Here is a 24,466-nt window from a genome sequence, read left to right as displayed (position 1 = left end):
GGCCGTGAGGGGTGGGGACACACAGACAGAAGAGTGGACGCTGGGTCGCGGTGGGACGCTGTCCTCTCTGACAGACCACCGGCCGCGTCTTCATTTCACAGCCGATGCCACGGGCACAGCGAGGGCTGGTCAACATGTTTACAACGTTCTCGAGGGTTTCGATCCCACTCAACTGCATGCACCTGGTCAAGCTTTGCTTACTTGCTGCCTGTATCACTCAGCCACGTGGGGCCACGTGTTCGGACTGCCGGTTCAAGCATGGCAGCACTGTGCAGAGAGGTTTCTGCCCATCACCCTATTCGTGTGTGTGTGTGTGTGTGTGTGTGTGTGTGTGTGTAATTGGTTTCAGAGAGGAAGGGAGAGGGATAGAGATAGAAACATTAATGACAAAAGAGAATAATTGGCTGCCTCCTGTACACCCCACACTGGGGATCGAGCCCACAACCCGTCTGGGAATCGAACCATGACTTCCTGGTTCATAGGTCAATGCTCAACCACTGAGCCAGGCCGGTCAGGCCTCACGTTATTCTTCATGTTTTTTGTGGGTTTTTTTTGTTTTTGTTTTGATCCTCACCTAAGGATATTTTTCATTGATTTTTAGAGAGAATGGAATAGAGAGGAGAGACAGAAACATCGATGAGAGAGAAACACATGGATTGGTTGCCTCCTGCATGTGCTTTGACCAGGGCCCAGGCCAGAGAGGAGCCCACAGCCCAGGTACATGCCCTGGACCGGAATCGAACCCTTTGGCCTGCAGGCCGATGCTCCACCCACTGAGCCAGTGACCAGGCCACACCTCACTGAGAGTGGCTTCTGTTACTCCCCAATTTCACAAATACCGACGCTGAAGCTTAGCAAGAGTGCGGATGCTGCTGAGGCTACACAGCTGGTGCAGGTAAGCAGGCTGCTGAGCCAGGACAGCCCAGGGCCGGGCCTGGGCTCCTAGCCCCTGAGCCAGCGGTCCTCAAAGTGTGGCCTGGGAGCAGCAGCAGCAGTGGGGATTGTCTAGAAATGGGAATCCTCGAACCCTACCCCAGGCTGATGCGATCAGGAGCTCAGGGGCCGGGTCCAGGGGCCTGTGGTCCAGCAAGCCCACAGCATCGCCCTGGTGCCTGCTCGAGGCTGAGAGCCAGCTCCAAGCTGTTCCCCTCGCCCTCCAGCCACGGGTCCCCCCCGCCCCCCGGCCCCCAGACCCCTCTCAGGGCCACAGGGCCTGGCGTTTGCCGTCAGGATGCAGGATCTGGAAAGCATAAGGGCCTGGCGGGAGCTCAGGGCGTGCCTGTGCCCCTGTGCGCAGTAACTGCGACTCCGTAAGCACGCCAGACGACGGGCACGTGTTCCCTCCCCCGCGGGGCGCCATCCTCTGGCCGTTTCAGGAATCCCGCCACCAGGTCGCAGTGAGAAACGTTCTACATTCTGCCGTCTGGGGGGGAGACCCGCAGGCGTGAATGAGCATTTCCCTGGCTCACGGGTGCTGCACGCGCCCTCTGGCCGGTCAGCCTGCCTGCCGGCCGGGCCCTCGCTGGGAGGGGGGCTCTCATGGACGCCCCGGTGAGGCTGAGAGGCCCGCTGGCCTCACTCACAGCCCGCTGTCAGCCAGGCCTCCCTCTGACGCCTGTCCTCGCCCTTTCCCCTGGGGCCCCACAGGGGTGTCCGGGCCCTGGTGGCGGCCGTCCGGAGCGGGAAGGGACCTTTGGCGGAGCCGGGAGGGAGGCCAGGCCTGGGTGCCCCGCCCCGAGGCCCCCGCGGGCCGTACCTCCGCGTCGTACTTCTCGTTGACGGCGGGCTCGGTGGTGACCAGCTTCATGCGGCTCGCGAAGCGCAGCGAGGACAGCTGCAACCGCAGGGGCCTCGCTGTCGGGCCGCTCCTCACCCAGAGGGACGCGCCGACAGGACGGCGGCCGCGAGGGCCTCGGGGACCCTGGAGGGACGTCCGGAGGGGCCCCGGAGCCCTTGGCAGGGGAACCAGGACGACAGCGGTGGAGGCCCTGCGGCAGCGGCTCACAGGTGCCTGGGACCCCCGGCGGCGGGAGGGGCGGCGGCGCCCGCGGCCTGCGGCCGGCACGGAGCCGACGGGAGGGGCAGGTCACCGGGGAGCGGCCCCGGGAAGGGCACAGGGACCTCTGGGGGGCAGTGGGGCTGCCCACTGTGCGACCTCGGCGGGTCTGACCTCTGCAGAGCCGGTGCCTCAGGTCCCAGGAGGCTCAGGGGGCGTGCATGGTGCTTGGCACAGCTGCCACCGGGCCTCGGGCGGGACCATTCCCGCAGCTGGAGCCGCGGTGAGGGGGCGGGGGGAGGGCAGGCTCCCTCCATAGCAGGCCGGCCACCACACACACACACACACGCACACGCACACACCACACGCACACACACACACACGTGTTTGCGGGAGCAGCACGGCCGTGAGGGGCCGCCTCGCGGTTTTACCATTGGGGAAGAGAGTCGCCAGCTGCCCCTCCCCAGTCCGCCTCGTCCCAACCCCGAGGCCCTGCACTCCTCGGGCTTGGGCTCGGCCGGGCACAGCAGGGCAGGAGAGCACTGCCGGGCGGGACCGTCTCAGAGGCCTCCGCCGCCCAGGAGGCCGTGCTCCAGGCGCCCCCTGAGGGGCAGCCAGGGGACCGGGGGCCGGATGCCCGCTCTGGGGAAGCCGTCCCGCCTCCCAGCCCAGGCCCCTCACAGGAGGTCCCCGGAAGCGGGCAGCCGCCCCGGTGCAGGAAGCTGGGAGCCCCCAGGAGGGTCCTGCTCTGTGGTGTTCGGCTCTCAGCCTCCCCTCCTGGCCCGGCCCGCCGAGCCGGCCTCCTTCCTCCCAGAGCTCGGCCCGGTCCCTGGTGTTGGGATTCCGGCTGGGCCTGCCCCGCCCGCCCCGCCCCGTGTGGAGCCCCCTCCGACCCCGCCCCGGCCCCCTGCGCACGCACCGTCTCGTCCAGCTGGGCCGCCTCCCCGTACACGTTGGCCACGAGCACCAGGTTGCAGTTCCCCCCTGCGGGCGGCGCACACGGGGGCCGTGAGCCCGTGGTTCGTGCCGGGGTTCCTGAGGCTGGTGGGGTCGGTGTGGATGGACCGTGGGTGCCCCACACCCACATGGGGAAGTCTGACTCCCCAGGGGAGGGGCAGCGGAGGGGAGACGGCGTGCGCCGGGAGGGGCAGGCGGGTCTGCTCAGAGTCGCACTCGGTGAATAACCAGACACCGAGGACAAGGGTGTTGTTAGGTCCAGCGCAGACCTGGGCCCAGGGATGACACCGCCCTCACCCCCGGAGACTGGGGGGAGGAAGGACGAGGGGGAGGCCACACCTGGGCCAGGAGGGAGAGGGAGGTGACCGGGGGGAGGCCAGAGCTTGGGCATGGGGGCTGGAGTGGACAGCGTGACGTGTTCATGTGACGGGAGAGGGACCAGGCGTGCCTGAGGCCACTGTCAAAAGGCTGCACGAGATTCACGCCCGGGAAGGGGCAAGGCCACCATCAGCAGCGGACAGGACAGCCCTGGTCGGTGTGGCTCAGCGGATAGAGCGTCGGTCTGTGGACTGAAGGGTCCCAGGTTCGATTCCTGGTCGGGGCACGCCCAGATTGCAGGCTGCAGCCCAGTGGGGGGCGTTGCAGGAGGGAGCCAGTCCGTGATTCTCTCTCATCATTGGTGTTTCTCTCCCTCTCCCTTCCTCTCTCTGAAGCCAGTAAAAAACCAGAAATCCCTGCGCCCGCCGCCCCTGCCCCTCACCGAGGGAGTCCTTCAGGGCGTGGGTGAGCTTGCACTGCCGGAAGGGGATGTGGTCCCGCCGCTGGTCGCCCAGGGCGATGATGGCCTGCTCCAGGAAGGACAGCGACTTGTTGATGTAGGTGGCCTCCTTCAGCATCCGGCCCTCAGACTGCAGACAGAGCCATTCGCTCAGACCCGGGAGCGGGCCCACCCCGAGCATGGACACCCCACCCCGAGTATGGACACCCCACCCCGAGCATGGACACCCCACTCCGAGCATGGACACCCCACTCCGAGCATGGACACCCCACCCCAGCCTGGGCGGCCCCACCCCAGCCCGGGCGGCCCCACCCAGCCCGGCGCCGCGGAGCCTCGGAGGGCGGCCGCGGTCCGTCCTGGCCCGGTGACGCCAGCGCAGCGGTCACTCCCACACGCGCCTGCGGTGCTGCTGACCGTGAGCACCGTGTGGAGTCCGCGTGGAAGCCACACGGACAGGCGTGCACGTGTGCGATCTGTGCGGTCACCGAGCAAACAGCCGGTGACCATTTACACAAACGGGACGCACGCCCAGATGCACAAAGAACGCTCCTCCGAACGCACTTCATTTTTTAAAACTTTTTTTCATGTATTTCCCCACCTGGATATTTTTATGTACCTTTTGAAGTTGCATATGTTAATTTACAATGTTTCAAATTAGAATTTTAACGACTGTAATCATAATACTCCTTCATACTAGTCTATATAAGAAAAAAAGACTTCAATACACACTACCTTTTTTTTTTTAGGTTCTATTAGATGCTTTGTTTTCTTTCTTTCTTTTTTTTTTTTCAATACATACTACCTTTAAAAAAATTTTTTTCTAAATATTATTATTGCTTTCAGAGAGAAAGGGAGAGGGAGAGATAGAAACATCAGTGATGAGAGAGGACCATTGATTGGCTATCTCCTGCACACCCCCTACTGGCAATCAATCCCTTGACCAGAATTGACCCCAGGACTCTTCAGTCCACAGGCTGACGCTCTATCCACTGGGCCACACCAGCCAGGACAGTACACACTACCTTGTTAGTTGGCCATTATTCTAAGTTTTGGGCAGGGGAGAGCTTACTATCCAAACCACACTCAGAGAGGGCCAAAGCCTAAGTCTATCTTATAACAGAGCTGAAAATAGAGACCATACCCTACTACCCTTAGGCTAAGGAACTTTTTTTAACTTGTCAATCACGGTCGACATTCAATATTATTTTATATTAGTTTCAGCTGTGTACTCCAGTGACTGCTTATGCTAATACTCACATTCCTGTAAACATTCCAGGTGAAATACTCATGTAAATGCCCCTGTGAACACTCACACTCAGAGAAAAGCTAATCACTTACTGAGTGCCAGGCTCCTCATTAAGAATTTAGAGGCTACGCCCTGGCCGGTGTGGCTCAATGGACAGAGCGCCGGCCTGCGGACTGAAGGGTCCCGGGGTTCGATTCCGGCCAAGGGCACATGCCTGGGTTGCAGGCTCCATCCCCAGTATGGGGCTTACAGGGGGCAGCCGATCCATGATTCTCTCTCATCATGGCTGTTTCTCTCTCCCTCTCCCTTCCTCTCTGAAATCAATCAATAAATACTTTTTAAAAAGAACGTAGCAGCTACGATCTCATTTCAACGTCAGAAAAGCCCTGCCCGGTGGGAAGGGCTCTGTCCGGCTGTCCCTGCTCCTCCCGTCCCTCCAGCTCCGCAGGGCCACCTGCTCTGCGGTGGCTGTCGCCAAGCTCCCGGACCTCTCGGACCAGCAGGGACCCGGGACCACGGGGGGCGACCCTGCTCGTCCGTGTCTCCTTCAGGACGTGCTCACCGCTGGGCGGCCCCCACGCTGGCCCCCGTGCCGGCCACAGGGATCCTCTGCCCCCCGCCCCCCATCCCGGCCCCCCACTTACCCCAGACTTGCCCAGCCTTTCCGAGCCGGCCAGATCCACCAGGTTGATTTTGGAAGTGATGTACTTCTCATCCGATAAGGTCCGTGAATGGGCCTGAGGACAAGGGACAGGCGCGGCTGAGCTGAGGCTGAGCTGAGGCTGAGTTGAGGCCGAGCTGAGGCCGAGCTGAGGCCGAGCTGAGGCCGAGGCCCGGGGCGGCCAGGACGCCCGGCAGGCCAGGGCCCGCTCACCTCCACGTAGATGGTGAAGATGCAGTGCGACCGGGACGAGTTCTTGTTCATGGTGTGCGAGGCGATGATCCTGTTGGTCTCCCCCTGGGGAGGAGGGCATCGGGACGAGTGTTGGAAATGTAACAACCGGGCCCTGGAGTCCCCGCGGCGACCCCACCTCGCCGCGCCTCGCCCAGGCAGCAGCCTTCCTTCCGGCGGGCCGCTACGAGCCGGCCACGCGGGAGACGGGGCCGAGTCCAGGTCCGCTCTGGGACACCCGGCGAGGGGTGGGGCTCGTGCGGCTTTCCGAAAGCCCGTGGAGGACGAGGGAGCGAGGGAGGAGGACCGGAGCGCGGGAGGAGGACCGGAGCGCGGGAGGAGGACCGGAGCGCGGGAGGAGGACCGGAGCGCGGGAGGAGGACCGGAGCGCGGGAGGAGGACCGGAGCGAGGGAGGAGGACCGGAGCGCGGGAGGAGGACCGGAGCGCGGGAGGAGGACCGGAGCGAGGGAGGAGGACCGGAGCGCGGGAGGAGGACCGGAGCGCGGGAGGAGGACCGGAGCGCGGGAGGAGGACCGGAGCGCGGGAGGAGGACCGGAGCGCGGGAGGAGGACCGGAGCGCGGCGCTCGCCTCGAAGAGCAGGCTGAAGGCGTCCTCCTCCTGGCTGGTGAGGTGCACCGACAGGCCCTTGATGAAGACGCCCTGCGGGTTCTCGGAGATGGCCACGGGCGTGGCGGCCGGCCCCACGTAGGGCAGCGTGGACAGCAGGTCGAACAGGCTCTCGTTGTAGATCTCCAGGTAGGACACGCGCACGGTGATGGCGTGCGAGGGGCGCTCCTCGATCATCCTGAACACCTGGGGGGGCGGACGCGAGGGCGGACAGGCTGCAGGGGCGGCTGTGCCGGGAGGGCGGCTCCGAGGGCCGCAGGCCCTCTCAGAGACCTTCTCCTGGAAGCATTGCGGTTTGTGGGGCGACGTTTACTGTCACCTCATCATTTCCTTTTTTAATATATTTTATTGATTTTTCACAGGAAGGGAGAGGGATAGAGAGTTAGAAACATCGATGAGAGAAACATCGATCAGCTGCCTCCTGCACGCCCCTCACTGGGGATGTGCCTGCAACAAAGGTACATGCCCCTGACCGGGATCGAACCTGGGACCCTTCAGTCCGCAGGCCGCCGCTCTATCCACTGAGCCGAACCGGTTCGGCTACCTTGTGTTTTTCCCATATATTTTTAGAGAGAGAGGAAGGGGAGCGACAGAGAGAAACACCCCCACTGGCTGCCTCCTGCCGGCTCCCCCAGGGAGTGAGCCTGCAGCCCGGCCGGCGCCCGCACCAGGACTGGAAGTGGTGGCCCGTGGCTCCCGGGCCGATGCTCAGCAGCTGAGCCACACGGGCCCGCACCAGCCCCTGGTGTTTGAGGCTGCCGTTCTCCCAGGACAGCGGGGTACAAGCTCAGATGCCTTGGGGGGGGGGGAGCCCTTTGCCTCCTGTCTACAGGGGTCCTCAAACCCAGGCTCACCCCCAAAGGAAGGCCCTCCCATCTCCTTCCCTTCCCACTTTCCAGACCTGGAGGGGGGGGAGGAGGGGGAGAGACAGGGACTCAGACCTCAGAGTGGGCGGCTCCCCTCCCTCCCATGGCCGAGGCCCTTTGGGGGGGGGGCGGAACCAGTGGGGGGAAGAACGCTCTGCCGGGCCCCTATCCCCCTCATTCAAGCCAGGAGGGCCTCAGAGCCTCATCACAGGCCACAGACCAGCGCAGCAGCCACAGGCCAGTGGGCACGGCCCACGCCCTGTTACAGACGGACGGACGAGGAAACGGGCTCGGCCTGGGCGAGGGCCAGGGCCCAGAACCCGCACTCCTGGTTTCCTGAGCCTCTGACTCACGGACACCCCTCCCCGGGTGCATCCTGCCGCCCCCTGTCCCAGCAGCCGCCCGGCCACAGCCCCTGCGGCAGAGCGGGGACCTGTGTGCCCCCCCCCCCGACAGAGCGGGGACTGTGTGCCCCCCCCCCCCGAGGCAGAGCGGGGACCTGTGTGCCCCCCCCCGAGGCAGAGCGGGGACTGTGTGCCCCCCCCCCAAGACAGAGCGGGGACTGTGTGCCCCCCCCCCCGAGGCAGAGCCGGGACCTGTGTGCCCCCCCCCCCAAGACAGAGCGGGGACTGTGTGCCCCCCCCCCGAGGCAGAGCGGGGACTGTGTGCCCCCCCCCGAGGCAGAGCCGGGACCTGTGTGCCCCCCCCCCAAGACAGAGCGGGGACTGTGTGCCCCCCCCCCCGAGGCAGAGCGGGGACTGTGTGCCCCCCCCCCCGAGGCAGAGCCGGGACCTGTGTGCCCCCCCCCCAAGACAGAGCGGGGACTGTGTGCCCCCCTCCGCCAAGACAGAGCGGGGACTGTGTGCCCCCCCCCCCCTGAGGCAGAGCGGGGACTGTGTGCCCCCCCTGAGGCAGAGCGGGGACTGTGTGCCCCCCCCCCCGAGGCAGAGCGGGGACTGTGTGCCCCCCCCCCCAAGACAGAGCGGGGACTGTGTGCCCCCCCCCCCGAGGCAGAGCGGGGACTGTGTGCCCCCCCTGAGGCAGAGCGGGGACTGTGTGCCCCCCCCCCCCGAGGCAGAGCGGGGACTGTGTGCCCCCCCCCCCCAGGCAGAGCGGGGACTGTGTGCCCCCCCCCCCCCCGAGGCAGAGCCGGGACCTGTGTGCCCGCCCCACCTGCTGCAGCGCCCGGGGCAGGATGCCCCGGTGCCTGTAGTTCTCCGTGGTCCCCGTCATGGTGTACGTCTTGCCGGCTCCCGTCTGCCCGTAGCACATGATGGTGCCTGCAGACGTTTCAAAAATGGGAAGGTGACCTCCAGGGAACAGCTCCGAGGACAGCTCTCCCCCAACCCATCCCCCCACCCCATTCCCACCCTCCCCTCCCCATCCCACCCTCTCCCCCCCAACCCATCCCCCCACCCCGCCCCCACAGGCCTAGGATCAGCCAGCACCGGCTGGGGGTGGCCATCCCATCGGAGCCTCCGCAGAGACCAGGATTTCCTGCCGTGGAGGGTGGGTGGGCAGGGAAATGGGGACATAAATGCTCTGAGCCTGAGGCCCAGAGTGCTCTGCCGGCCCCTCTCCCCAGACCTGGCCAGGGCTTCTGCGGAGCGGGCGTGGGACCGCCCGCGGGGTGTGGGGAGGGCGGGAGGGGGTCTGAGGGAGCAGAGTGACTGCGGGCTTTTCTGGAAAGAAGGGGAGGAGCCGAAAAGGACTGAGCTCTGGCCCTTCTCTCTTTTTGGTTAATCCTCACCGATTTTTCTACGGGTTAGTTATTCATGTATTTTTCACTAGAGGCCTGGGGCACGGAATTTGTGCGAGGGGCTCGGCCCTCGCAGCCTCGGTGGTGGGCCTCGGCCCTTGCAGCCCCAGCTTCGTCCGGAAGGTCCTTCAGTTGTCCGGGCTAATTAGCATATTATGCTTTTATTATTATAGATTTTAAATATATATATTTTCATTGTTTCAGCGAGCAAGGGAGGAAGAGAGAGAAACATCAATGATGAGAGAGAATCATGGATCGGCTGCCTCCTGCACGCCCCCTACTGGGGATCCAGCCTGCAACCCAGGCATGTGCCCTTGACCGGAATCGAACCTGGGACCCTCCAGTCGGCAGGCTGATGCTGTATCCACTGAGCCAGACGGCCAGGGCAGAACCCCGCCCTCCGTTAGAAGGCCATGCCCGGCCAGGGGCTCGGGCTCGGCCTCCGGGGGGCGGGCCGGCGGGAGGCTAGGGCGTCTGGAGTCCCGGGAAGAGAGGGGGCGGAAGGGGCATTTCCCCTCCATGGTGAGAACTCTTTGTAGACGGCAGGTTCCCAGCCAACCAAGAGGGGCCGCAGGGAGGTGCATTCCCCTCTCCCCTTCGGGAAAGACTGCCCTGGCCAGGCCCTCACCGGAGCCCTGCCCGCGGGGACGGCTCAGTGCACCTCACACCCTTTAGGTCCCCGTCACCGCCAGGCTCGGGGCACGAGCCCGAAGTCCGCCCACGGGCCCCGGTCCCCTGCCCTGCCTCCGGGCGGCCTGTCCAGACCCCGCCCCTCCCCTCCCCACGGCTGCTTCGGCGCTCACGCACACCCACCGGCGACGCCGGGCCTGGAACCAGCCTGCCTCTGCCAAGCGGATGCTCCCTTTCTGGGATTGGTAGATTTTAAAAAATATATTTTGTTGATTTTTTTACAGAGAGGAAGAGAGAGGGATAAGACAGTTAGAAACATCGATGAGAGAGAGACATCGATGCCTCCTGCCTTCTGCACATTCCCCACTGGGGATGTGCCTGCAACCAAGATACATGTCCTTGACCGGGATCGAACCTGAGACCCTTCAGTCCACAGGCCAATGCTCTATCCACTGAGCCACACCGGTTTCAGCGGATTGGCAGATTTTTACCGGCTGCTAAATTCGGCACCTGGGCCTAACTTCCCGTCTCCGCCTCCTCAGGGCACAGCCCGCAGGCTCAGTGCGGACCACACCTCCGTGGCCACGGGGTGTGCACAGCCTCTGAGCATCTCCGCTCAGGGGCCTTCTTTCTTTCCTTATTTTAAAAATATATTTTTATTGATTTTTACAGAGAGGAAGGGAGAGAGAAAGTCAGAAACATCAATGAGAGAGAAACATGGATCAGCTGCCTCCTACACACCCCCTACTGGGGATGTGCCCGCAACCAAGGAACATGCCCCTGACTGGAATCGAACCCGGGACCCTTCAGTCCGCAGGCCGACGCTTTATCCACTGAGCCACACTGGCCAGGGCTCAAGGGCCTTCTATAAAGTTTTCATCTTTATGTATTGATTTTGGAGAGGAGGGGAGGGAGAGAGAAGCGTCAGTTTGTGGTTCCACGCGCCAGCACGTCGCTGGCTGCTCCTGGGAGGTGCCCAGCCGGGGAGGGGACGCTGCTCTAACCACTGAGCAGCTCAGCCGGGGCCGGGGGACGGGTAACAGCCCTCAAAGCTGCATACAGGGAACGTGCTAGTCAGCAGCCACCAGGTGGTCCGAGTCTACCGACTGTGATACGGTCTGAGGGTTTTTAAATCTTTCAAAGGGGAACGGGAAAAAAAAAAAAAAGATTTAAAAAACAATCTTACACCGAACAAGTGTAAACATTTCCTGACCCAGCTGCTTTTAATTTGTTAAGAAATCAAATGTGCCAAAACCGGTGTGGCTCAGTGGATAGAGCGTCGGCCTGCGTACTGAAAACTCCCGGGTTCGATTCCGGTCAGGGGCATCTATCTACCTTGGTTTTGGGCACATCCCTAGTAAGGGGTGTGCAAAAAGCAGCCCGTCCATGATTCTCCCTCATCGATGTTTCTAACTCTATCCCTCTCCCTTCCTCTCTGTAAAAGATCAATAAAATATATTTTAAAAAAAATCAAACGTGACTCGTGTTTTTAGCGCTGTATCTGCACACGATCCAATACGAGAACATAAACCGTGGATGGTGCTGACCCGGTGGACGGAAAGAACGCCCGGCAGGGAGCTCAGACACAACATTCGAGCTCCATCAGGTCCATCCTCAGGGCACTACCTTCAAAACTGAGCCGCGTCATTCCTGTGAGCCAGGCCGGGCCCATCACCCACCCTCGGCGGCCGCTGAGCCCGCAGCGGGTAGGGAGGGAGGATCTGCTTTATTCACGGGGGGCGGGTGCGGAGGGGGGAGGAGTGCCGGCCCCTCTCCGGGACCCCCCAGCCCGGTACCGTTGTAGCCGTCCAGGGCCTGGGCCACCACGGCCTTGGCAACGGTCTCGTAGACCAGCTCCTGGGAGGCATCATGGAGCACCCCGTCCAGCTTGAAGGACCAGTCCGTCTGCTGGTTGTTGACAACTCCCCTGCGAGTGTCTTTTTTCAAGTGGATGTCGATGGTCTAGGTGGGAAAAGAGAGGCGATGGGGAGGGCGGGCGAGGGGGACGGGGAGATGAAGGCACAGTTGTTAGGAAACTGCTGTAAACTGGTGCAAAAACGTCGCGATGGCTGAGGCCTGACGTGGAAAAAAGAGGGAGTGGCCTCGGGGAGGACGGACCGCGTGGGCCGGTCTCTGGGAGACGGAGGAAGCTCCCACACAGCCCCGGCTGGACCATCAGCACCTCCCTCCCCGTCCACGGCCTCTGGGCGGGGCCAAGCACCTTTCCCGTGTTCTTACTGAAGTGCTTTAGGGCAGGGGGTCTTTATTATTACTTTTAAAAATATTTCTTATTGATTTCAGAGAGGAAGGGAGAGGGGAGAAACATCCATGATGAGAGGGAATCATGGATCGGCTGCCTCCTGCACGCCCCCTACTGGGGACCGAGCCAGAAACCCAGGCATGTGCCCTTGACCGGAATCAAACCCGGGACCCTTCTGTTGGCAGGCCGACGCTCTGTCCACTGAGCCCAGCCGGCCAGAGCTAAAGGGAAACTTATTAACCAGAAAGATGACGGAGAACGGGAGAGCCCGGAGTGCCCTCCCCAACGGCACTGCCGGAACGGCTCGGGCCTGAGGGACCCCGGAGCCCGGGCCTTCCGCACGGCCCGTCTGGGCCCTTAAAGGACCAGGACCTGCTCCCGCCCCCGCGAGGGAGGCGCACGGAGACGCTCCTGGCCGGAATCGAACCTGGGGCTTTTCAGTCCGCGGCGAGGCCCAGGCCGCACTCACTTTGTTGTCGCTGCCGAATCGGATCATGTCGTGAGCAAAGTCGTCGGTGGGCCTGACGCGGACAAAGGCGTGCACCTTCTTCCTCGTGCTCATCCTGGCTGCAGGAGGAAGACCGCACGGGTCAGCCGCCAGCCATCTCCCGGCCACAGCGAGAGGAGGGAGTGGGGCCCACGCCGGCCTCCGGCCCGGGAGCCACCTCCCCTCTCGCCCCAAGCACCGCCATGCTGCGCCCGCAGAACCTGCCCGAGGGCCGCACTGAGTCCACCGTCCACCCCCCTGAGAGGCTGAAGGAACAGGCTGAGGCTCCCCCGGCCGAGCCCTCCCACCCGGAGTCTTCGGCGTGGCTTCCAGCAATGCTCCGTCTGAGTCCGGATGCTTTGCCTCGTTGCCTGTATTTTCCTTGGAAGTACTTACCATGAAAAGCACTAAAACTAATTTTATTTTTAAAAAATATATTTGACTGATTTTTTACAGAGAGGAAGGGTGAAGGATAGAGTTAGAAACTCCTGCACAATTCCTACTGGGGATGTGCCCACAACCACGGTACGTGCCCTTGACCGGAATCGAACCCGGGACCTTTCAATCTGCAGGCCGACGCTCTATCCGCTGAGCCAAACAGGTTTCAGCAATTATTGCATTTTTTAAAAGCGCACTGAATAAGAATGGTAACATTTTACAGGTATTGTCTAAGAGCGGTGCAGGGAGTGTTACTGGCTAAAAACGACTCCATGTTTAAAACATGAGTGTTCCTCCACACTTCCAGACACAAGCTGTGGTGGCCACTTGCTCTCCTCTCATAACCATGTTCACTCCAAGGCGGCATGAGTACGCACAGAAGCAAGTCAAACAGAGGCGGGCCCTCCCCTTTCTGTTTCGTGTCAAAGACGTGGGCATAAAACTCCAACCCCAGTTACAACCTGTCGGATGTCGGATCGAGTCAGCAAACAGGTGACTTTTCCTTTGCCTGTTGGAGAGGGTGCCACCTCCTACATGCCTCAAGGGATGGCGGCAGGAGTCTTTCCTGCCGGGCATCATTCAGACCTTTTAATTTTTAGAAAAGGAACGTGAAAGGCCTTCAGGTGAGCCAAGGTCACGGCTTGTCCAATGTCATCCTGAAATCCTTGTCGGCAAACTGATCTTTTTTTTTTTTTTAATTTTTTTAAATTGATTTCAGACAGGGAAGGAGGGAGAAAGGGGGAGAGAGAGAGAAAAAGAGAGAGAGAGAGAAATATCAATAAGCAGAGAGAATCATGGACCAGCTGCCTCCTGCACACCCCCTACTAGAGATGGAGCTCAAAACTCGGGCGTGTGTCCTGACTGGGGACAAAACCATAACCTCTTGGATCATAGGTCGACGCTCAACCGCTGAGCTATGCCAGCCAGAGGGGATTCACTTCTTTTTAAAAAATATATTTTATTGATCTTTTACAGAGAGGAAGGGAGCGGGATAGAGAGTTAGAAACATTGGTGATGAGAGAGAAACATCGATCAGCTGCCTCCTGCACACCCCCTACTGGGGATGTGCCCTATGATCGGAATCGAACCTGGGACCAGTCTGCAGGCCGATGCTCTACCCACTGAGCCATGCCGACCAGGCGGCAAAACTGATCTTGAGAAACAAGAAGCCACACGTAGCTCTAACACGAGCTCCAAGCTGAAGAGACCCAAGAGAACCTCTCACCACTAAGGTCACTTTGGTCGAGATGACTGGGAAGTTGAGCGTGGAGGTGTGTTTGGACTCCAGCAAGCACCCTCAATCAAGCGCTGGGAGCCGTTCCCCACACCAGCCTGAGGGCCCATCCTCCTCCTGGGAGGTAGCCATTGGGGCAGCCTCTGGGGGCTGGTGCCCACAGGTCCTTCTTGGCAGCCCCACCACAGACCGCACAAAGCCACGCCCACACCTCGCCCTCCCCTCGGAGCCCGCCCCTGCTCTGCCATGCAGTTGGCCAACATGCACATGCAGTCACCCTGCTGTGCCTCCAAGGCCCTCCCCGTGCTCACACCCACGGCCCAGGCGCGCCAGGAGCCAGACCCGTCACCAGAGGCAAGCCCTCTCTGCTTCTCTCTCCACGGCACCCTCCTCAGCAGTCCCCAGGCACCCAGACCTCTGGGGACCCCGTGCACCCTGCACTTACTGAGACGATGCCTGTGACCGCTCTTACGCCACATCATGTGAGCGGGTTTCAGCTCCCAGATTACACGACCGGCTGCTGGGGGACAGGACTCTGCCTTCTATCTGAACTCCCCCCTCAGAGTCCACAACGGTACCCACACGGGGCAGGTGCGTGGTGGGGACGGTCATGGTTGGAAGTCAGAGGGGCGCTCAGTCTCCACGTGTGGGTCCATCTTCGGTCACTACTGAGAGAGTCCCCGGGGCATCAATTGTCAGGGCCCTCCCACAGTCACCCCGAGGCCCACAGCCCCCCTAGGGGGACGCTCACTTTCAGGAAGCTATGAGCCAGCCCCTTCAGCACGCCCTCCCTCTCAGTGGGGCCCTCCTCCCTGAGGTCCTCTGGGGAATGCTGCCATGAGCTATTTCTGAGTGGTCACCAGGAAGCCCCCCAGCTGTGGAGGCTCGGGTGTCTTTGTTTTTGGGGTGGAAGGAACAGAAGTGCCACTGAGCACCTGACGGCTCAATAAAAGCAGAGGGGGCAGACGCTGGGCAGACAGGCACCAGGGGAGTTCCTATCTCACAGCCCACCTGCCAGACCAGGGCCCTCAGGGAAACTTCACAGCCAGAGCTGCGGCGGCATCAAACTAGCCCAATGCAGGGTCCACACGCGCCCGGCCTTGGGCTAAACAAAATACTCGGATCCACGCAGAAACTGGCACCTCTCCTTTTCTCACCCAACTTGTCGGACCCCTATGTGGAGTCTGGGAGGCAAGTGGGCCTTAGGACCATCCCTGTCCTTCTCGGGAGCAGTTTTCTCATCTGTAAAGCAAAGGGCTCCGACTGGCAAGCCTCAAGCCCCTCCCGGTTAGGAAACAGTTAAGAGCAGAAGAGCCTGGGAAACCTCTGGACCCCAGCTTTGAGCCCTCGGAACGTCGGACGTCACATAGGACCCTCGTGGGGGGACAGGGATCGTTAGATCCGAAGACTCTAAGCCTCGGCCAGCCTGAAGGCTTCCCCGCGATGCCGGGGTTCACCGGTCGGGGGCCATGCTGGGGAACTCCCGGGTGGGGCGATGTTCGGATCCTAGCCGCTGCCAGCCGCTCCGGCGTGCACCCCCTCCTCTCCGACCTCCCTTCACCCCATCCCGGCGGCGCGTGGGCCCTGCTTACCGCTCCGGAGGCAGCAGCCCTGCCGCAGCACCACCAATGCAACTGCTGCGAAGGAAAACCCGCGCGCGCAGCTGTCAGGTTGTGTACACGGTCGCCATAGCAACGGGGCCGCTTCCGGAGGTCCCGGAAGTCCTGAGGTGGTGGCGGAAGTGAAGCCCGCAGTCCTCGGTCAAGATACAAGTAAGGTCAGGGCAGCGTCAGGAAAACAGGACACGGGACCGTCGATTCTCGGAAGAATGCGGCAGCTGCAGGTGCGAGACCAGGGTCGAGGTAGCCAGGGAACGAAAGCTGCGCAGGAACCAGGAAGCGGGGCTGCAGGGCTTCCGGCGCGGGACCGGCTCCGACTACGGCGGCCGCGCAGGCCCGTCCGTTCCCAGCCCAGCGCTCCAGCCGACGTCGGCGCGCGCCCGCGCCCCGCCCCGCCCCGCGGAGCTCGGAGCCGGCCGGCCGGCCGGGCCTGCGCAGTCGCGGCGGCGGGCGAAGATGGTGGAGGACGGCGCGGAGGAGCTGGAGGACCTGGTGCACTTCTCCGTGTCCGAGTTGCCCAGTCGCGGCTACGGCGTCATGGAGGAGATCCGCCGGCAGGGCAAGCTGTGCGACGTGACGCTCAAGGTACCGGGCGGCGCGGCGCGGGGCGAGGGCGCGGGACCGGCCCGGGGGACAGAGGGGCGGGGCCCCGGGGCAGCGAGGTCCGGGAGCCGGGAGGTGGGACGCGGGGCCGGGGGAGCCGGGAGGTGGGGCGCGGGGCCGGGGGAGCCGGCGAGCGGGGAGCGGACCCGCGCAGCCTCCGCCCGAGAGGGAAAGGCCGAGCGGCCCCGGAGCGCGGGGCATGGGGGGCCGCCCTCCCCTCTGTCAGGGGCCGAGGGACCGCAGCGCCCCCTGGAGGAGGGGTGGGGCCGCACGGGCACCTGCCCCGCCTCCGGGGACATCCCTCCGCGCCCCCCAAGCTCGCCGGGGCGGGGGCGTGGGCTTCGCCGTCGCGGGCATCGCTCGCCCCTGGTCGTTCCATTGCCGTCTCTGCTCCTGAGAACTTCCCGCAGCGGATGTGGCCCCGGCCGGTGGCTCAGTGGTTAGAGCGCCGGCCTGCGGACCGAGGGGTCCGGGTTCGATTCCCGGCCCAGGGCACACGCCCGGGTTGTGGGCTTGATCCCCAGTAGTTGGGGGCGGGGGCGTGCAGGAGGCGGCGGATCACTGATTCTCCTCGTCGATGTTTCTGTCGCTCTCCCTCTCTCCTCTCTGAAATCAATGAAGCTATACTTTGTAAAAATAAGTGGGATTGTTTAAAAAGTAATAATGGAGCCCTAGCCGATTTGGCCCAGTGGATAGAGGGTCCCGGGTTCAATTCAGGTCAAGGGCACATGTCCGGCTCCATCCCCAGAGCAGGGCGTGCCGGGGGCAGCTAGTCAGTGATTCTCATCATTGATGTTTCTCTCTCTCCCTCTCTCTTCCTCTCTGAAATAATAAAGAAATATATTTAAAAAAAGAAATAAAAAATAATAATGGAAATCGGATATGGGAATCTTTTGAGGTAGAAAGCTCCTGGGCCCCACACTGCGAGAGCCCCCTCCCCCTACCAGGGCCCAGACCACCGCAAAGGTCAGGGACAGGGCGGGGGCTGCCCGCCGGCTGAGCTGCCCGCAGGGCCCGCCCTCCCGGTAGGCAGCAGGTCCGGTCCCTGCTGGGCTCTGGCTGGAAAGCCCTCCGTCTGTGGAGGACACATTAGCAAACAAGCTAAGACCACACATAGCTCTTTTTTTGCTCTCACTGTTTTCCACGGGCTTCAGGGAACTTCTCCTAAAGCTGGAGTCAGGTCTCTGGAGACAGCAGAGCAGAGTGGCCGAGTGTGGCGTGGGTGTTGTAAGGATTAGGGTGACAATCCTAGTTGTGACCTAGTTGGGCAGGTGACTTTGCCCAGCGCAGTGTTCCAGGGCCGCAGCGGAGATGATCCTAATCTCAGCATTAGCTCGAGGGTTACAGGAGCGCGCCTGGTGCTCTTTGCCGAATGCCTGGCGAGCGTTTCTTATCGCTGTAAACGTTAGAGAACAGAAATGTTTGGGTCTGCCCGCGCCAGGAGGCCCAAGCACTAAACGCCGAGGACGGCCCTGGCCGGTTTGGCTCAATGGACAGAGCTTCGGCCTGTGGACCAAAGGGTCCTGGGTTCGATTCCGGTCAAGGGCATGTATCTCAGTTGCAGGGGTTGGAGTTTTATGCCCACGTCTTTGACACGAAATCAATAAAAATACATTAAAAAAAGAGACTGATATATCCAGGGTTGAAATCTCAGTTTAAACATTAAAGAAAATCGTGGTAAATGCTCAGTAAGTATAGATATTGAAGGATAATAACTTATGGGGCTTCTAGACGTGGATATAAATGTGTATGTTCAGCCTGACATTTGGAATTTGTTCCAGCTTCTAATGAATTCTGAATGATTTTATATAAACACTGAAGGCCCAGTGGGAGAAATTCGTGCCCAGCCTGCACCCTCTCCAATCCGGGATCCCTCTCCAATCTGGGACTGCTGGCTCCTAATCGCTCACCTGCTTGCCTGCCTGGTCACCCCTAACTGCCCCCCGCTGCCGGCCAAGTCGCCCCCAACTCCCCCCACCCCTGTTGGCCTTGTTGCCCCTCCCCCCGCAGCCTGCTTGTTCAGTTGTTTGGTCATCCCTCACTAACACCCCTGCTGGCCTGGTCACAGGCAGCCATCTTGTGAGGGTGTGAGGGTTAATTTGCATGTTACATCTTTATTATATAGGAGGATAATGTTCATTGCCTTCACAGAGTTTGCAAACCACTGTTATACTTAATTGCCCAAGCCCAGAAGGAAAAGGGACTTTCCAGGGTCACAGCTGAAAGCAGGGGGAGCGAGGACTAGAGACAGGCTGCTGGCCTCCGAGCTCCAGGCCAAGTGTTCTGTCTTAATCTCCCTCCCTCTTCTTCACTGAAGTTACTGAACTGGTGGCAGCTGCGATCCTGTGAGTTCATCTACTGCAGGTCAGCTGTAATCATTCTTAACGTAACCTTCCTGTCTTTCTGCCTTTTAAGGAGAGAAAGCATTATCAGCATGCCGCGTTCTCAAACCTCACTGTCAGCTCTTGACCTTCTTTAATTTTGGAATTATTTGAAATGTACCTGCTGGATAATTAAGTAGAGGCATAATAAAAAAGGATAATATGTTGGATTTTTAAAATCACATTCTCTATGTAGGGCCCTCTTTGAAAATGAACGCGTTGAGCCTTCTCTCCAGAAAAATGTACATACTTACATATGTGCAAAATTTTGTATTTGTTCCTTTTTAAAATATATTTTTTTTTATTTCAGAGAGGAAGGGAGAGGAAGAGGAAGATAGAAACATCAATGGTCAGAGAGAATCATTGATCGGCTGCCTTCTGCACACCTCCCCCTGCATTCTTTCTTGAGAGCAGCTTCCCTGATGCCATCTTGGGTCATGAATCCAGCTGAGTTGATTCTATTAAAAAAAAAAAAAAAAAAAAGAAGTCGTTTTAGCCATAACCAGTTTGGCTCAGTGGATAGAGTAGGGGTGTCGAACTCAATCAGAGAAGGGGCCAAAATCTAAAATCCAGCCTAAATCGTGGGCCGAATGGTTTACTAAACAGTCATAAACTGACAATGTCATAAACTGACAGCGGAGTGCAGTGATGACAGCGCGGTGCGGGCCACATTGCAAGGCCTGGCGGGCTGGATTTGGCCCGCGGGCCTTGTGTTTGACACATGTGGGATAAAGCGTCGGCCTATGGACTGGAGGGTCCCAGGTTCGATTCCGGTCAAGGGCATGTACCTTGGTTGCGGGGCACATACTCAGTAGGGAGTGTGCAGGAGGCAGCTGCTCGATGTTTCTCTCTCATTGGTATTTCTAACTATCCCTCTCCCGTACTCTCTATAAAAAAATCAATAAAATATATGTATTTTTAAAAACTTAAAAAAAAAGTCGTGTTACCCTGAAGGTCAGGAGGACAGGAGTGCAGGCCTTCTTGGCAACCTGTAGCTCACCACTTGGTCTGGGGGGAAAGGCTTGCATTCACGGAGGCTCTTGCCCCTTCCTCCCACCTGTAGGGCTCGTCCCCTTCCCTCTGGGCCACCTGGACCCAGTGCTCAGGTCACATCTGTGAGGTTCACCTGGGTCCAGCGAACTGGGCAGACTCCCCAGGTTCAAGGAGTGTCCTCACAACTTCCTGTTCGTGAGATCCAGACCCTCCGCATTCACTCTTTCTGTCCTCCCCTCCCCTCACTCCTTTTTCTATTTCTGAGAACAGAATGGGGTCACCAAACCAGCATACTATTTGCTGACCCATACATTTAGGACAGAGGATCTGCCCACACACACCTACTTTGTTTTTGCAATCACTGATAAATGGCTCCTCCAAGATCTGCTGGTATCCACCTTCCCAGCACTTCCCAGGGCCCCTGCTGAGGCTTTGAACCCAGATCTGAGAATTTAGCCTCCAGAAGGAAATGCCTTTTTCGTGCCTGAAAGGTACAGGGTGAGAACACTTCCCTTTGCCTGCCCACCAGGTCCAGGCGGACAGTTTTCGCCGAGCCTGGCTTCTGGAGTGTTGCCTAATTGTCACATTGGTTTTGTGACGAGAGAGTAGGTGGAGAAGGATGTCAGGAAGTGAGGTAAGGACTTGTTGATGCGTGCCTTTTCTGTGTGATGAGTAAGGTGGTGAGCACACAGGTATAATTACAGAGCGAGGACAGTCATGGTAAAAGGAGCCACGGAGGTCCAGGATCAAAGCATTGATTCTGCAGATGACACACCTGGAGGCGTAGGGCTGTTGTGTGGCCTGTGCTCCAGCCCAGCTGTTTGTGAGCGAAGACACAGCTGTTTGTGAGCGAATACACAGCTGTTTGTGAGCGAAGACACAGCTGTTTGTGAGCGGAAGCGATGCTCTCCTGCCTGCGGGAGGCAGGGCCCGATCGGAGCTCACCTCTGCCCGTCTCCGGGCGTGGAGGGCTGTGGCGTTTTCCAGGTGCAGCACCACTCCTGTCGCCGGAGGGAGGAAGATGGAGGCTTTTCTGCTAGTCTCTGGACAAATCCAGTCCTTGATTCTTTTGATTTTGAAATGACTTTGTATTGGAAAACTTGTGCTTCTGACTATAGCTCACTCCCAGGGTTTTCTCCCGACTTTCTTGAGAGTCGGAAGAATCTTGGAAAATCAGTTACGAGCCAGGCAACCTAACCGGGTCCGCCCTGAGCCTCCCTGAGCGTGGCGTGGGGAACCCTGGTGACGTAAGAAGCCTGGGTCTGGAAGGGCTTCTCTGCAGGTGGCTTCTTACTGTTCTGTGCGAGGCTCCCCTGTTCTTGAAGGCTGGGTGATGGGAGGTGAGACCACGATGCTTTTCTGCGGGTGTGCTCCACACACACACACACACACACACACACACACACCCCGCAAACTATAAGCATCTATTTCCTGCTTTGGATTTGGGGGTGTGGCCACTCGGGTGCCTCCTGGGGGTGGTACCAGCCAGCTTCCCCCACAGTTGCTTAGTAAAGGCCTTTAGACTCCCACAGCTGATCGCACCACCACTTGTTTCCAGTGGGAACAATGAGCCAATCAATAGGTGTGACCCGGGAGTTGGCAGGCCTTTCCTATGAAGAGCCAGATAGTAAATATTTTAGGATTTGTGGGTCATTCAGTTTCAGTTGCAATTGCTCAGCTCTGGTGGTGGAGCACCGAATCAGCGATACGCACACGAGCGGGTATGTGTCCGGTAAAAGTTACTTACAACGCAGCCATGGGCCAGCCGCTGTGGTCGCTGGTCTCTGTGCACTGATGCAGGGCCTTGTGGAGCTTAAGGCTTTCAAAGCAGGTTACACTTGCCTAGTTGTCCCAGCGGACACTTCTTTGGTTTCAAGTCTCTATGAATTGGGAGCATCTCGTTTAAAGCGAACAGCTGACGCAGGAGTGAAGAACTGTCTTTCCCCAGCTCACTGCAGGGGAACGGGGGGCTGTCCCGGTTGGTGACGGAGTAACTCTCATAGGAGAAGTTACTGTTCAGATTTGCCTCTGAGCTTGAGTCTGTGGCTCTGCTGGAGCCGGGAGCATTGACTGGAGAGGCCGCGCTCCCTCCCTCTCAGTCGCAGCTGAGGCTGCTCCGCTGTTTGCAGAATGGCGGGCCCCAGGAGACTGGGGACCTGCCGGCTGTGTGCAGGGCCATGAAGGTAAGGGCCAGAGTGTGGGTTTCCGCAGGCGAGGTCGATCTGTGTGTCAGCTCTGGCGCAGTATGTCTGGGCAGGGTGTACGCACATCCAGTCAGAACACAGAAACACTTTTTAAAAATATATTATTTTATTTTTATTTCTACAGAGAGGAGGGGAGAGGGATAGAGAGTCAGAATCATCAATGAGAAACATCGATCAGCTGCCTCCTGCATGCCCCTCACTGGGGATGTGCCGAAACCAAGGTACATGCCCTTGACCGGAATCAAACCCGGGACCCTTCAGCCCCCAGGCCGATGCTCTATTCACTGAGCCAAACCAGTTAAGGGCAACGGTCGGCAAACCATGGCTCTCGAGCCACATGCGGCTCTTTGGCCCCTTGAGTGTGGCTCTTCCACAAAATACCACAGCCTGGGCAAGTCTATTTTGAAGAAGTGGCGTTAGAAGAAGTTTAAGTTTAAAAAATTGGGCTCTCCAAAGAAATTTCAATCGTTGTTCTGTTAATATTTGGCTCTGTTGACTAATGAGTTTGCCGACCACTGCCATACACCGAAAGGTTTTGGATTCAATCCTGGTTGGGGCCATGTATGGGAAGCAGCTGATCATTGTTTCTGTCTCACATCGATGTTCTCTCTTTCTCCCTTCTTCTCTCTCTAAAATAAAAATCAATAAACATATCCTCGGGTGAGAATTGAAAAAATGGTTAAAATGGTAAATTTATGTTATGTTCATAACACATTCAAAAACAGAGTTAATAAGCTCACAAGTTATTACCAGGTGGGCAGGCGAGGCTGCTGGTGGTGCTGTGACTGTCTCTGCAGCCAAGTCCCTGGTCAGAGAGGTCTGAGGCCAGATGGAGTGCTTCCTGGCTTCAGCCTCTGCAGCTGCCCTCTCAGCCGTGCAGAGCCGTCTAGCTGGCTCAGACCGGGGCTGCCCTTCCGATGGTCACGTGAAAGGAACGGACTTCCAGGGGACGCATATTTAAGGGCACCTAAGTCGCGAGCTTACTCTTCCTGTGCCGATTTGTAAACTAAACATCAGGTGGCCCTGACAGGGCTAACCTGAGGGCCTCGCCCATGTGTCTCCCCAGAAAAGGTTTGCTGGCGCCGTCTGCAGTCACCGGTGGCTCCGTCTGTGTTGCTCCCCGTATGGTGCAGCTCTGCATTCCCGTGCATCCTGTCCGCATACTCACTACGTCCGAAAGGAAGCCCTTTCCCTTCCACCATCTCTCCTTGTTCGCTCTGTGCAGGGACGGCACACCAGCATCTCGTCACGTGGGAGTGAGTCCTGGGCTGGCTTTGGCTCGTCCCCTCTTTATGTGTCTGTGGTGGCACTTGTCACAGTGATAGTTCCATAATTGTGTACAGTGTTGTCACTCCACGGCTGTGACTGAACCATTCACTGAGGTGTTCACACAATAGGTGCTCAGTAAACCACTGTCCTGCTGTAGACGCTTCACCTTCACCTAAACCAGGTTTTTGTGTGTTTGCTTTTTGGACTTTAGTCCCATGCCGAGAGAGCATCCTGTGCAGCTGGCGGGTCTGCCTCCGCTCTGATCCAGTCATCCGCCGGGAGTGGCTCCCATTTCACTCTCGTTCAGCACGTGCTCAGGGCTCAGAATGTGTCCGCTCTGTCCACGTGCCCCAGCACCGTTCTCAGTGCTGGGGACAAGCAGTGAGCAGAGTAAGCAAAGCCTCTGGTGTGAGCTCACATCCTCGTGGGGGGATTGGCCGGCGTAAAAACTAATCCAGAAATGAAAGGCTGATATGCTAAGTGTCCAACCGGCCGGCCGCTATGACACACACTGACCACCAGGGTGCAGAAGCTGATCACAGGAGCTGCCCTGATGCGCACTGACCATTTACAGAGAAACAGCACCTCAGACCTGGCGTCCACAAAGCAACACTCAGCTTCCCCCAAGTGGGACACAGGCCCCCCACCACCCCAGAGTGAAAACCCCACGAAATTGCAGCCCACCATGGCACAAAATGCGGCCCACAGCCCAGTCCAGCTTGCAAATGGTCGCTGTGGGCACCAGGTAATGGCATCATGGAGCAACGCACAGCTTCCTCTCCCTAGTGACTAGCCTCCTTGGAGTTTCTGCAGCCCAGGAACACAACTTGCTGTACAGCCAGGTGGAAACATTTTACACTTTAACCAAATGTCTGTGAAGTGTTTTCCTGTGTCTCATCTCATTTAATCCCCACAGAAGTCCTGGAGTAGGAGACAGGAGACTCAGTGGAATCCTATTTTCCTTTTATTAGCTGGAAAACTGAGATTTAGAAAGCTTAGAAACTTGACCCGCCTGAAAAGAAGTAAGGAATGGTGGACCTTGAAAGTGAGTTCAGATTTTCTCACTTTGCAGAATATAGTCAAACACGGCTGCAGTTAAATATTTCACTCTCTGTTCTCCCTGCGTGATCTACAATAATTATCTGCTTTGTGTTGATATTTATTGCTGTGTTGCTGACAGTTACCTGAAAGAGAAGCTGTGGCCCTTCACTGAACTGGGGAAAGT

General features: G+C 59.1%; 2 protein-coding genes across 7 annotated transcripts in view; one reads left to right on the top strand and one right to left on the bottom strand.

Annotated features, from left to right (window-relative positions):
• KIF9 (kinesin family member 9) overlaps positions 1-16,063 on the bottom strand; it is a 28,125-nt gene extending 12,062 nt beyond the window's left edge. For 2 of the 5 annotated variants that reach the window (XM_084901637.1, XM_084901641.1), the window contains exons 1-11: positions 15,765-16,063; positions 14,618-14,840; positions 12,483-12,580; positions 11,550-11,715; positions 8,538-8,644; positions 6,460-6,684; positions 5,852-5,935; positions 5,622-5,714; positions 3,714-3,861; positions 2,916-2,980; positions 1,757-1,834 (exon numbers count right to left, since the gene is read on the bottom strand). In XM_084901637.1, coding sequence (XP_084757763.1) covers positions 1,757-1,834; positions 2,916-2,980; positions 3,714-3,861; positions 5,622-5,714; positions 5,852-5,935; positions 6,460-6,684; positions 8,538-8,644; positions 11,550-11,715; positions 12,483-12,580; positions 14,618-14,654 — 1,101 coding nt within the window. In that variant the 5' untranslated portion in view covers positions 14,655-14,840; positions 15,765-16,063. Of the gene's footprint in view, positions 1-1,756; positions 1,835-2,915; positions 2,981-3,713; positions 3,862-5,621; positions 5,715-5,851; positions 5,936-6,459; positions 6,685-8,537; positions 8,645-11,549; positions 11,716-12,440; positions 12,581-14,617; positions 14,841-15,764 lie in introns of all 5 variants that reach the window. The other 3 variants (XM_084901640.1, XM_084901638.1, XM_084901639.1) reach the window with 3 other exon arrangements.
• An 83-nt stretch (positions 16,064-16,146) lies between these two features.
• Positions 16,147-24,466, top strand: part of KLHL18 (kelch like family member 18) — a 32,369-nt gene continuing 24,049 nt past the window's right edge. For both annotated transcript variants that reach the window (XM_084901658.1, XM_084901657.1), the window contains exon 1: positions 16,147-16,376. In XM_084901658.1, the coding sequence (XP_084757784.1) occupies positions 16,248-16,376 (129 nt within the window). In that variant the 5' untranslated portion in view covers positions 16,147-16,247. The remainder of the gene's footprint in view (positions 16,377-24,466) is intronic.

Source organism: Pipistrellus hanaki (assembly GCF_964339955.1).
Source record: "Pipistrellus hanaki genome assembly, chromosome: 13".
Classification (NCBI taxonomy): domain Eukaryota; kingdom Metazoa; phylum Chordata; class Mammalia; order Chiroptera; family Vespertilionidae; genus Pipistrellus; species Pipistrellus hanaki.
This window is presented reverse-complemented; position numbering and strand designations above follow the sequence as displayed.